This window comes from Bufo gargarizans, chromosome 6, assembly GCF_014858855.1.
Source record: "Bufo gargarizans isolate SCDJY-AF-19 chromosome 6, ASM1485885v1, whole genome shotgun sequence".
NCBI lineage: Eukaryota > Metazoa > Chordata > Amphibia > Anura > Bufonidae > Bufo > Bufo gargarizans.
In genome coordinates, this window is record NC_058085.1 from 14,952,731 (window position 1) to 14,966,939 (window position 14,209).

Here is a 14,209-nt window from a genome sequence, read left to right on the forward strand (position 1 = left end):
GTAATTGACTGCAAAGGATTTGCAACCAAGTATTAAAAAGTTAAAGTTTGAGTTATGATTATTATTCTGTCCCATTACTTTTGGTCCTTTAACAAGTGGGAGGCACATATGCAAACTGTTGTAATTCTACACTGTTCACCTGATTTGGATGTAAATACCCTCAAATTAAAGCTGATAGTCTGCAGTTAAAGCACATCTTGTTCGTTTTATTTCAAATCCATTGTGGTGGTGTATAGAGCCAAAAATGTTAGAATTGTGTCCATGTCCCAATATTTATGGACCTGACTATGTATCTCCATGGTTACAGATGACAGACAAAACCATGTGTAGTTTTATCCTACAGTCTTTCCACCTGCCTCTTATTTCTTAACACAGGGGACAAGTGGAGGCAAGTATGACTGTAGGATAAGACTACACAGGGATTGTTTGTAGTCTGTTACCATGGAGACACCTTGGTCTGCCTAAAAGCTGTAGACACAAAATAGCAGGAGATTCTTCATTACAACTGTTTGCTAAAGGGTTCAGCTTTTCGTTTTAGACACATGAAAGAATAACCCTTAACACAGAGGAGGATCACACCTACCTCTGACGTTGGTAACAGGAATAATGTTTCCACCCATCATGTCGTACACATAGAACATTCTGTGCGAAATCCCTGTAGCGATCACCTGTTCTCCGTCAGCAGTGAACCGAGCTTTAAAAACTGAAAACTTTTCTAAATAGATGCTCTGTATCTTTGGATTTAATTTGCCATCAACCTAGGATGAGTCACAAGGAAAGCTAAAATAAGCATAATATAGGCAGAACAATGCAAATTAAAGGGGATTCTGGGACCAAACAAAGCACATTAGGCTCTGGTCACAACTGCATTGGAGCCTCAGTTCCGTCATATTTAACAGGAAAAGTCATTCCATTAAAATGATGGACGTCATTACAAGTCAATCGGGTCCATCGGGCACTGTTGAAGTTTTGTGACGGATCCAGCAGTTTTTGTTATTTTTTGGCCCATTTAAATGGATAGAAAAACTGAACTGCTTAAAGCGGCTCTGACATCTGGATCAAGGTGTAGCGCTGTCAATCTAAAGGCAGGGGGGGGCATGATGAAAAGCAGAGGGTCTTCATCATGGAGCACCAGAGGAGTCGCTGGAGTGGTGCTCAAACCGCATAATCCAGCCTCCGGGAGCTAGAATAGTTCATTTGCATAATTTTAAAAGTTAATTTTCCTCTGCAACGATACCAACAGACATAAGACAGGTATTTTAATCTGCGTCTTCGACCCTACCAGGGTTGGGTAGGGTTGATCTGGGTGACAGAGCTGCTTTAAGGCCTCATGCACACGACCGTTTTTTCCCCCGTTTACGGGACGTTTTTTGCATTCTGTATACGGAACCATTAATTTCAATAGGTCCGCAAAAAAAAAAAAAGGAACACATACAGAAATGCATCCGTATGTCTTCCGTATCCGTTCTGTTTTTGCGGAACCATCTATTGAAAATGTTATGCCCAGCCCAATTTTTTCTATGTAATTACTGTATATGTCATACGGAAAAATAGAACAGGGAACGGAAACAAAAAACAGAACAACGGATCCGTGAAAAACGGACCACAAAACACTGAAAAAGCTATATGGTCGTGTGCAATAGGCCTAAAGGGGTTGTCCGTGGGGTGTCGTTTTCTACGTCGTTTGGTCTTCCTGACACTGCTTGTTAAACTGCAGTGGGGTGTGCCCCACACCTGCTTGTCATTACACTGTAATATGCAGGCTTATAGACTGTCACTGCTGCAGCCAATCACTGTCCTGACCGATGAGGACAGCGATTGGCTACAGTAGTCACGTGCTGTATAGCACATTCCTGTTGCAATCTGATGACTGGACCGGGACAGCAGAGAACGGTACTGGAGAAAGGGGTCAGAATAAAATGATTTTTGGCTAGTGCAGGATTCATTTGAGAATATCCGAGAGTATATCCAAGATATCTTAGATATACCCTTTACTGAGAATTATTATTTTTTAACATTTGTTTTCTAGTCCCATCAGGAGTCTTTTACTTTTAAACTTTTGTTTGCAGCAATGTACTGTCATATGACTTTACGTAATAGCCCTGAACACATAAAAGGTACAGATATCTGTTAGGACATATCTATGGTACGGCCTAGGAGGGACTGAAAAGCTCATTGTTAGGCAACAGGATGAGAATACAAAACCATCAGCCCCAGCAAAAAAGCAAAGCTGTGGGTCACCGGTGAGGTGACAAAAAGAATCCCCCCCCCATGATCTGCATTGATTGTGGTGGAGAAAGGGTAAACAGCAGGCATCACAGTTTTCTATGATTCTGTTCTGGAGAGCAGCTGTCAATCATAACCGTCCTCCAGTGGATGATTGCACGTGATCACCATGAAAAATGGTGATTACATGGGAAGGCGTTAAAGGGGTATTCCAGTTGTATGCATATGTCACCTATCCACTAGATAGGTGATAACTGTCTGAAGGGAGTGGACCCCCACCAAACCAAGTCTATGGGACTGACTGAAATATATCTTAGTCCGTCCCATAGGCTATGAGTGGAGTGGACACCCACCAATCTAAGTCTATGGGACTCAAGGAGACAGCAGAGTGCAGTCTGTCCAAACGACTTTGGATGGAGCAGCAGCACACATGCTCGACTGCCAGCGGACAGGTGAAAACTGGAATACCCCTATCCTGGGTGTTGCAATGCCACACTAAAAGTGGACGTGGTCACGTTGTAAGATGCAAGTTGCTGTGGCACAGGTCGCACAGCCCTAGTCTTAGGCTACATGCACATGATCGTTGTTTGTTTCCGTTCCATTATTTTTTTTTTTTCGGATAGGATGCGGACCCATTCATATCAATGGGTCCTCAAAAAAATGCGGACAGCACACTGTGTGCTGTCCGCATCAGTATGTCCATTCCATAGCCCCGCAAAAAAAAAAAAAAAAAAAAAATAGAAAATGTCCTATTCTTGTCCATTTAGGGATTGTTACAATGGATCCGCAAAAAAAAAAAAAAAAAAAAACAATGGATGGCATACGTTTTTTTGGGCGGATCTGCAATTTGCAGACCGCAAAGCACATACGGTCGCGTAGCCTTAAGGAGAATTTAAAACGACAAAGAAAGAATGCAAGACAAACCTGAAATAATGACACTGAACGATCGAGACCTGCAGTCATGACGACTTGAGCCAAAGGGTGGAACTGAACTGTGGTGAGTGGAGCTTTAGAGTGCCTCTCGGAATTGGCATTCAAGCAACGTTTTATCTACAAATCAAAGAGTAAAGAATTTTTACGGCCCTTTTCACAGCAATTTTACCATCAGTAAATAAGAAACCTAAAGGGGTTCTCTCACTTCAGCAAATGGCATTTATCATGCACACAAAGTTAATGCAAGGCACTTACTAATGTATTGTGAGTGTCCATATTGCCTCCTTTGCTGTCCAGATTCATTTTTCCACACATCATAAACTGCTCGTTTCCAGGGGTTACGACCATCCTGCAATCCATCAGCGGTGGTCGTGCATGCACACTATAGGAAAAGGTTCCTCTCTCTCTCAGGTGGCCAGGGCTGCAAGAGTACACATAAGCAGGCTTTTTCCTATAGTGTGCAAGAATGACCACTGCTGCTGGATTACAGGGTGGTCGTAACCCCTGGATATGAGCAGTGTATAATGTGATGGAAAAATGAACCAAGGCAGCAAAGGAGGCAACATGGACAATCACAATACAATAGTAAGGGCCTTGTATGAACTTTTTCTGCATGATAAACGCCATTTGCTGAAGTTAGACAACCCCCTTTAAGCAATGTGCATAATAAAAATGCACCATATATAACTCAGCGTGCAGCCTTTGAAGCAGCATGCCCCTCCTCAGGTTTCCTGCAACATACTCGATTATAATTTCTTCCCCAAGTAGGTGTCTCGCCAAATAGAAAAGAGACCTTGCCGTGTCTTTCACACTGGAAAAACAGAACTTCACTCTCTAGAACCTGAGGCTCTCCAGCTGTTGTAAAACTACAACTCCCACCATGCCCTGCTGTAGGCTGCTAGCTTTAGGCAGTCTGGGCATGCTGGGAGTTGTAGTTTTGCAACAGCTGGAGAGCCTCAGGTTGACCAGAAGTTCTGAGGTCACGGCTTTATAGGCCTTGCCAGATGGTAAAGGTCCCCTCCAAAATTTATGCTCTCATTCCCCACCTGTTGGAGACACAGGTACTGCATATTTTTTTTGTGAAGCCCATCTATCTATTCCATCTGTAATCAGGTGAAGCCACTTCTTAACCGTGGCTATTGAATGTTCAATAGGTGATGCTCATGGAAGTATCACAAATCCCGGCTCCACCTCACGGTCTTCCAGGATGCTCCTGAATATCGGGAGGGTCTACTTTATTTCATAAGGGTTATAGCCAAGGCTCCCACCAATTTCACCCCCTTTTTTTCATGAATATGTTTTTAGCAGTCAGGAAAATACAATGCTTTTCCATATCGCTTTTGGTGTTTAGGCTCGCTGTACTTAATAGGTTTTAAGAGCTCATTAAAGATGGTAAGAAATGGAATCGCCAGAATATGACCTCACAGTCTACTGCCACAACCCTCACCGACTCATCATTTCTTTCACATTGGCACTCCTAACCCTGAATGGGGCTATGTAGTCGGAATGAAGGGAATAAGTAAGAGAGATCTCTGTCCTATTGTCGTGATCAGCAGGAACCCATACCACTAGTGATCTCAATGACATAACAGAATATTTGTATTCCAACCATAGGAATTAATAGATCGGATTAATCTGCCCACAAGAGTTGAGAGAAGATGACCGATGCTGGCAGCCAGTACTCTAATATACCGCACACTATTTCCTTTAAGACTATTTCTGTCACAATGCAGCCGACTATGAAAGCTTCCTACCTGTAAAATGCCATTTGGTAAATAAGTGGATTTTGCAAGCAAATTGCCAGTTTTACTTAACAAGTTATCTTCATCGTCTTCTTCCTCGTCGTCATCTATGAAATAAAAGCTAGTTCATGCAAAATATATACCTTGAACACGACATAGTCCTGGCAATTAATTCGGAACGTAAACCAGTTAGGCCTCGTTCACACTTCAGTGTTTATTCAGTGATTTTCCATCAGTGATTTGTGAGCCAAAACCAGGTGCAACTCTAAACACAGAACAGGAGCAGATCTTTCCCTTCTACCTCATGTCTGTGGAGGCTCCACTTCTGGTTTTGGCTCACAAATCACTGATGGAAATCACTGACCAAACACTGAAGTGCGAACGAGGCCTTAGGCCTCTTTCACACGAGCGTGTCCAGATAAGGTCCGGATGCGTTGCGGCAAACCCGCGCGAGTGGGTACCCAATTGCAGTCAGTTTTGACTGCTATGGCATTCCGTTGTTCAGTTTTTATCGTGCGGGTGCAATGTGCTTTGCACGCGTGTGATAAAAAAAAAACAGAAGTTCACAGAAGTTCAGGTTTGGGTTCAAGGTTGTGTAGATTGTATTATTTTCCCTTATAACATGGTTATAAGGGAAAATAATAATGATCGGGTCCCCATCCCGATCGCCTCCTAGCAACCGTGCGTGAAAATCGCACCGCATCCGCACTTGCTTGCGATTTTCACGCAGCCCCATTCACTTCTATGGGGCCTGCGTTGCGGGAAAAACGCACAATATAGAGCTTGCTGCGATTTTTACGCAACGCACATGTGATGCGTGAAAATCACTGCTCATGTGCACAGCCCCATAGAAATGAACGGGTCCGGATTCAGTGCGCGGAAAACTCGCCCGTGTGAAAGGGGCCTTAATAGTCTGTTTTCTGGATTTGTGTCCCGTTAGGCACAATATGGCCACAAACACACAATACAAAAGTTGGCTGATATTTCCAGTTTTGGTTATTTTGGACAATCATTGTTTTAAAATTCTATTTGAAAGATCGTTTAAGATGGCTGACTGCAGACATCCGTTTACCGAAAAATGACCTGTCATCATGGAATTTTTGGACACATGTAAGGCACGATCATTTGTATGGGTGATCATTTGCCTTTTGCTTTACATATTTATTACATATGCCCTCGAGTTTAGTCTGGCAAGAAGTTGATTGGATCGTTTGTACAAACGTTGCGACATCCGACTTATGTGTATGGCCAGCTTCAGTTATTCAGTCACCTTCTTGAGAACGTCTCTTCTTAGGATCTCTGGAAGCCCAAGACGGAACCCCACCCATCGCTTTCTGGAATCTGGCAGATGAAGGAAGGTAAATTAATTAATTAAACCCATATTACAGTTTATTATGCCTTTCGCTACCAGTGCCATATATGTAAGATGCTAGAGCCATAGGCACACATGGCTGGCAGGTCTCTGCTGTTTCAAACAGAAAAGACCTGCGGCTAATTACAGCGATCGGCATTATTGTGTAATGAAAGCCTTTAGATGCCGTGATCAAGTGAGATCTCGGCATCTAAATGGTGAAAAACCCAGATGCTCACAATTCCGGGGTCGTTACCGGCACCCTCTGTGGCCAGTGATTGATTTGAGTGCGCTCAGCCTCGCAAAAGAGGCTGAGAGCATTCAAACGGCAATTCTTATTTTGGCCACCAGGTGGCAGGAGCGCTCTGCTGAGTGGTGTGCTCCTCTGGTTCGGTTTGTCTCTGCTCAGCTCTCTTCGAGGAGCCTAAAAAGCGGTGGACAGATAAATCCATACACTGCACAATCAGCCCTCCAAGGAAAGGTGAGTAGAAAGGAAGAGGCACACTGTTTGGCTGACTGTATTTGTCCTTTTGTTTCATGAATCACTGGGGGTCTCAGCACTGGGACCCCCACAATCAGAATTTCTGACATATTGCATTCTCAGAAGTTTGAAAAAATAATAGGTATGCTTTAAACTATGACATTTGTAGGTGCAGAAACTGCTGAAGTCAAGGCCTTAGGGTACTTTCACACTTGCGTTTTTCTTTTCCGGCACGGAGTTCTGTCACAGGGGCTCCATACCGGAAAATAACTGATCGGTTTTATCCTAATGCATTCTGAATGGAGAGAAATCCGTTCAGGATGCATCAGTTCAGTCCCTCTTACGTTTTTTGGCCGGAGAAAATACTGCAGCATGCTGCAGTTTTCTCTCCGGCCAAAAATCGTGAACAAGCGTTCCGACAAAACGGATGACACCGGAGAGACGGATCCGGTATTTCAATGCATTTGTCAGACGGATCCGTATCCATCTGACAAATGCCATCCGTTTGCGTACGGATTACCGGATCCGGCGACGGAACTCCCTGCCGGAATCCTCTGCCACAAGTGTGAAAGTACCCTTACTATATGTGGCCCGGTACCATGGTCCTCTGCTATAGGAAGCAAGCAGTCACACACAAGCTGTAGCCCAGAGATGGGTAGTAACCACCTACTCTTGCTGTAGTCTGATCTGAAGCTTGTCCTTCTTTAGCATCTTCTCAGCTTTACTTTTCATCACATCTTTCCTATAGCGATGGGTCATTTCAATGCTGCAAATACAATGTTTGATGATTATGAGCAAAGGCATTTACACCCAAAGACTTCTGAATTACATAAATGGGAGGATATACCACCATGTGAGCGCTGGTTCCTCGTCATTAAACTAAGTCGCGTCTCCTGTGGAGCGGGTGCTTGTGTTACACTACACTTCCAAGACGAAATGCAGTGTATTGAAGTGGAAGCAGTGCCACCTCTTCGCTGATCGGCGGAGGTGCCGGGTATCAGACCCCCGCCGATCTGATATTGATGACCTATCCTGAGGATAGGTCATCAATATTAAGCGCTAGACAACACCTTTAAGGTCAGTGACGTCACCGTACATCAGTTACATGGCCTAATTAATTGCGGATCAGCCCATTCAAATCAATGGGGCTGAGCTGCAATACCAAGCACAGCCGCTGCACTATGTATGGTGCTGTATATGGAAGGCTGCCGAGCACTCACCAGTGCTCCTGTGAGAGCGGCAGCTCCCTGAAACAGCTGTTTGACAGAGGTGCCAGGACTTGGACCCCCACAGATGCGATAATGATAACCTATCCTGAGGATAGGTTATCATTATCCATTCCTGGATAACATCTTTAAAGAGGACCTTTCACCAGTTTTTCCTTTATAATAGCGATACCTCACACTGTAGCCCATGTTCCCTAGATGTCATATCGCAATTTTTTTTCATGATATGCTCCTCGGTTGCGCCGCTGTGCCCCTCGTTCTGTTTCGGCGCCCGGTACGCTAATTAATAGCATCGGAACAGGGAAGAGACATCAGCTTTTCTCAATGGGCGTCTCTTCTCCCTGGTTATGGCGCTGTTCAATCACAGTGGAGCGCGTCACAGCCAGGGAGAACGTGAGCTGTTTTTTCTCAATGGCTGTGACGCCCACCAGGGAGAAGAGACGCCCACTGAGAAAAGATGATGTTTCCTCCTCCTTGTTCCGATGCTATTAATTAGCATACTGGGCGCCTAAACAGGGCGAAAGGCACAGCGGCGCAACCGAGGAGCAGATCATGAAAAAAATTAGCGATATGACATCTAGGGAACATGGGCTACAGTGCGAGGGATCGCTTTTATAAAGGAAAAACTGGTGAAAGGTCCTCTTTAAAGTATGGCACAACAACTCCCTATCTAATATTAGTACACAGTTCAATATATGCAAGTACATTACAGCAGCAAAAAAAAATTATATATATATATATATATATATATATATTTGAAATCTATCAAACTTACATATACATCCAAATATAGACATAATAGAAGCCATATAACCAAACTCATCCTGCAAAAAGACACAAGGCTCCTAGAAAGCTACAATACATTGACCTACAAATAAAAGTTATGAATACAAAGAGGCAAAATCCAAACATTCTTCAGGTTTCCAAGGCCTGACTTGTCCTCAGGGAAATAACACAAGGCCATACATTCCATTTGCTAGCATACCTTTCATCCCCCTCGTCATCTTCATCCACCCATGCTGGTTTCTTGGCAGGGATTGCAATGTCCTTCTCGGTTTCATTATCAGAATCGCTCTCTAGAAGATCGGAGCTGGGATCAAAATTGACCTACAAGATACAAAACAATGACAAGACCTGTCAGCTGTTTAGCCCTTTGTCACCTTGTGATGTGCATATTAATAAGAGGACCAGTCCCACAACCACTACAGCTTTAAGTTGAGATGATGGCGCAGGCACAGAAGCAGTGGGAACCTGGCTGTAAAGAACAGCAATCCTGCTCCACAAAATCCAGGAATGGACATATCTAGATTAAGGCCCCTTGACGAGCAGGTGTCACGCTGCGGACTCGCAGCGCAGCTCCCGGCCTGACCTTCCAGCACTGCCGGGGTCGCATAGCATTATATAGATTTATAATACTATAGACTATAATACTATACACTTATAGTTCTGGAATGTATTATATGACACTGACAGCATTCCAGAACTGTAAGGCCTCTTTCACACGGGCGTCATGTTTTTTGCCCGGATAAGAGGCGGGTGCGTTGCGGGAAAATGCACGATTTTTCCGCGCGAGTGCAAAACATTGTCATGCGTTTTGCACTCGCGTGAGAAAAATCGCGCATGTTTGGTACCCAGACCCGAACTTCTTCACAGAAGTTCGGGCTTGGGATTGATGTTCTGAAGATTGTATTATTTTCCCTTATAACATGGTTATAAGGGAAAATAATAGCATTCTGACTACAGAATGCATAGTATAATAGTGCTGGAAGGGTTAAAAATAATAAAAAAGTTAACTCACCTTCTCCTCTTGTTCGCGTAGATCCCGGTCTGTTCTTTAGCTGTGGACTGAATGACCTGTGGTGACGTCAGATCACATGCTCCAATCACATGGTCCATCACCATGGTGATGGAGCATGTGATCTGACGTCATCAAAGGTCCTTTAGCCACAGCTAAAGAACAGACCGGGATCTACGCGAACAAGAGGAGAAGGCGAGTTAACTTTTTTATTATTTTTAACCCTTCCAGCACTATTATACTATGCATTCTGTATTAAAGAATGCTATTATTTTCCATTATAACCATGTTATAAGGGAAAATAATACAGTGAATAGACTGTCACCTAGAACCCATGCGTGAAAATCGCACCGCATCCGCACTTGCTTGCGGATGCATGCGATTTTCACGCAACCCCATTCATTTCTATAGGGCCTGCGTTACGTGAAAAACGCACAAAGAGGAGCATGCTGCGATTTTCACGCAACGCACAAGTGATGCGTGAAAATCACCGCTCGTGTGCACAGCCCCATAGAAATGAATGGGTCAGGATTCAGTGCGGGTGCAGTGCGTTCACCACACGCATCGCACCCGCACGGAAAACTCGCCCGTGTGAAAGGGGCCTAAGGGTTACATGGCATCATAAAATCAATATAATGCTATACGACCCCGGCAGTGCTGGAAGGTCAGGCCAGATGTCGCACTGCGAGTCCGCAGCGTTACACCCGCTCGTCGGAAAGGGACCTAAAGTGGTTGTTTCAATTCAGAAAATGGCATTTATCATGTACAGGAAGTTAATACAAGGCACTTACTAATATATTGTTATTGTTCATATTGTCTCCTTTGCTGGATGGATTCATTTTTCCACCACAATATAAACTTCTCCTCGTTTCCTTGGTTACGACCACCCTGCAAGTCAGTAGTGGTGGCCATGCTTACATACTATACAAAAAAGCTCCCACAGTCCCAGCCACAAGAGAGGTCACCACTCTTAACTATAGTATGCAAGCACGGTCACTGCTGCTGGATTGCAGGGTGGTCGTAACCAAGCAAAAAGTGTATAATGTGGTGGAAAAATGAATCAAGCCAGCAAAGGAAGCAATATGAACAATAACAATACATTAGTAAGTGCCTTGTATTAACTTTCTCTACATGATAATTTACCTGCTGAAGTGAAACAACCCTTTTAAAATACATATAATTACGGTATAATAAAAAAAACCAAAAAAAGGAGATTTTTGTATAACTTACCAGTTAAATCTCTTTCTCGCTCTTCCTTGGGGGACACAGACCTTGGGTATAGCTCAGCTCCCTAGGAGGCGTGACACTAAGTAAAACTGTTAAGCCCCTCCTCCATCAGCTATACCCTCAGCCTGGAGATAGAGGCTACCAGTTGCGTGTCCAAGTAGTGAAAGGATAACAACCAATAACGGAAACAACCAGCCAGCAACCCAACGGGGCGCCAGACCATAACCCTGTAACCAAACACAGAAGGGTGGGTGCTGTGTCCCCCAAGGAAGAGCGAGAAAGAGATTTAACTGGTAAGTTATACAAAAATCTCCTTTTCTCGCCCATTTTCCTTGGGGGACACAGACCTTGGGACGTTCAAGAGCAGTCCAAGAAGGGAGGGACCACAAACCCAAGGCGGAACACCACCAGAGCATCAGGAAACCGCTGCCTGCAAAACCAGGCGGCCCAAAGCAGCATCCGCTGATGCATGCGTATGCACCCTATAGAACTTTGTGAAAGTGTGCAGAGAGGACCAAGTGGCTGCTTTGCACAACTGTTCAGCCGAGGCCCGATGCCTCTGCGCCCAGGAAGCTCCGACTGCTCTGGTGGAATGAGCAGTGACGCCGAAAGGCGGAGGTCTGCCCTTGGCTCGATAAGCCTCAGACACCGCCAGTTTAATGAAACGGGCAATAGCCACCTTGGAGACCGCCAACCCTTTGCGCGAACCCTCCGGAACCACAAACAGGGAGTCCGTGCGCCGAAAGGACCCGGTGACCTCCAAGTAAATCCTCAACGCCCTGACCACATCCAGACGGTGCAGTTCCCGTTCTCTGGGGTGGGAAGGAGAGGGACAGAGCGACGGAAGGACGATGTCCTCATTGATGTGAAAGGCGGAGACCACCTTTGGCAGGAAAGTCGGGACAGGCCGAAGCACAACCTTATCCTGGTGGAAGATCAGGAAAGGTTCGGCGCAAGAAAGAGCAGCTAACTCCGACACCCGTCGGAGAGACGTGACGGCCACAAGAAAGATGACCTTGCAGGACAGAAGGCGAAGGGAGACCTCCCGTAAAGGCTCGAAGGGGGCTGATTGGAGCGCCGAGAGCACCACATTCAGGTCCCAGGAAGGAACTGGAGGGCGGTACGGCGGAACAGAGTGAGCCACCCCTTGTAAAAAGGTCTTAATTGGCCCTAGAGGGGCCAGGGGACGCTGGAGAAGAATAGACAGCGCCGAAATCTGACCCTTCAGAGAACTGAGGCACAGCCCCAGGTCCAGACCCGACTGGAGGAAGGACAGGATTGTGGGAAGAGAAAACCGGAGAGGTGGGATGCTCCGGGACTCACAGAACCCCAGATAGGACCTCCAAACCCGATAGTAGATCCTAGAGGATACGGGCTTACGAGCCCGGATCATGGTGCGGACTACGTCCGCGGAGAAACCCCGTCGCGTTAAGACGGCGGTCTCAATAGCCACGCCGTCAAACGTAGCGAGCCTAAATGCTCGTGGAAGATCGGTCCCTGAGAGAGAAGGTCTTCCCTGGAGGGCAATGGCCACGGTGCGTCTGCCAACAGCAACATTAGGTCGGCGTACCAAGACCGGCGGGGCCAATCCGGGGCGATTAGAATCGCGGGGACGCCCTCTGCCGCGATCCTCCGAAGAACCCGTGGCAGGAGGGGAAAAGGAGGAAAGACGTACAGAAGGGAGAATTCGCGCCACGGAAGGACGAGCGCGTCGGCGCCGTATGCCTTCGGGTCCCGTGCCCTGGCCAGGTATAGGGGGACCTTGTGGTTGAATTTGGAGGCCAGATAAGGCCGGCACGTGCGTCTCCGCCCAGAGGAGAATGAGGGTCACCTCTTGCATCGCTGCGAGTGCCTCCCTGATGGTTTATGTATGCCACAGCCGTGGCATTGTCCGATTGGATCCGAACAGGGTGGCCCCTCAGCAGATGGGTCCAGTGTCTGAGGGACAGAAGAATCGCCCTCAGTTCCAGAATATTGATTGGAAGTCTGGACTCCGATAGAGACCAAACGCCCTGGACGGACCGGGGAGGGAAAACCCCCCCCCCACCCCCGTAAGCTGGCATCTGTGGTAATCACCAGCCAGTTCAGTGGACGGAAGGACTTCCCCCTTAGAGGGATATGCAACCACCAGCCGAGGGAAGCCCGAGCCAGGGGAGGCAGAAGAAAGGTCCTGTCCAGACTCCTCGGTGATTTGTCCCAGGCCGACAGAATTGCCCTCTGAAAGGTGCGGGATCGGAATTGTGCGAACGGCACCGCTTCGAAACAGGCAACCATCTTTCCCAACAACCGCATGCTGGATCTGAGGGAAGGGCGGTGATGACGGAGGAGACTGCGAACCGACCCGCGAAGGGCCAGACGCTTGTCCGACGGAAGGCGGACCTCCGCCAACTCTGTATCCAGGAGCATCCCCAGGAAGATCAGCCGTCTGGAGGGGGTAAGGGAAGATTTGGGGTGGTTGATAATCCAACCTAACCGCGTCAGGGTCTCCAGAGTGAGTTCCACACTGCGGGATGTCTGAGAGAAGGAGGGTGCCTTGACCAGGATGTCGTCCAAGTATGGGAGAAGAAAAACACTTCTTGAACGTAGAAGGGCCAAGACAGGGGCCAGGACCTTGGTGAACACTCGAGGAGCCGTCGCCAGACCAAAGGGAAGGGCGACGAATTGGAAGTGATCGTCCCCCACCGCGAAGCGCAGGAAGCGGTGATGACATGGAGCAACCGGAACGTGGAGGTATGCATCCTGAATGTCAATTGAGGCCATGAAATCCCCTCTTTCCAGGGAGGCCACTGCGGACCTGAGAGACTCCATCCGGAATCTCTGCAGTCGGAGAAAACGGTTCAGGCGTTTTAGGTCCAAGATCGGACGCACTGAGCCTTCCTTCTTGGGAACCACAAAGAGGTTCGAGTAGAACCCCCTGAACCTTTCCGTCGGAGGCACGGGGGCGACGACACCCTTGTCCATTAGAGAGTGAATGGCCGCGAAGAAGGCGGCCACTCGTACGGGATCTCGCGGAGGACGGGATCGGAAGAAACGGTCTGACGGAATGGACGCAAATTCGATTTTGTATCCGCAAGATACAATCTCGAGCGCCCATGCGTCTGAGATGTGGGCCCGCCATACGTTCCTGAATAGGAGAAGGTGGGGGCGCACCTTCAGGCAGAGGGCTGCTGGCCTGTGGGAGCCCGTGCAGGCTGGGACTTGCGCCAGGTAGGTTGCGTCCGAAAAAAA

The 14,209-nt window shown here is 46.9% G+C and overlaps 1 protein-coding gene across 1 annotated transcript in view; it reads right to left on the bottom strand.

The window, feature by feature from the left end:
* Positions 1-14,209, bottom strand: part of UTP18 (UTP18 small subunit processome component) — a 49,313-nt gene that overhangs the window by 28,357 nt on the left and 6,747 nt on the right. Inside the window, exons 3-8 of the mRNA XM_044297599.1 lie at positions 8,945-9,066; positions 7,404-7,499; positions 6,172-6,242; positions 4,914-5,008; positions 3,151-3,276; positions 584-758 (exon numbers count right to left, since the gene is read on the bottom strand). Of these exons, the coding sequence (XP_044153534.1) occupies positions 584-758; positions 3,151-3,276; positions 4,914-5,008; positions 6,172-6,242; positions 7,404-7,499; positions 8,945-9,066 (685 nt within the window). The remainder of the gene's footprint in view (positions 1-583; positions 759-3,150; positions 3,277-4,913; positions 5,009-6,171; positions 6,243-7,403; positions 7,500-8,944; positions 9,067-14,209) is intronic.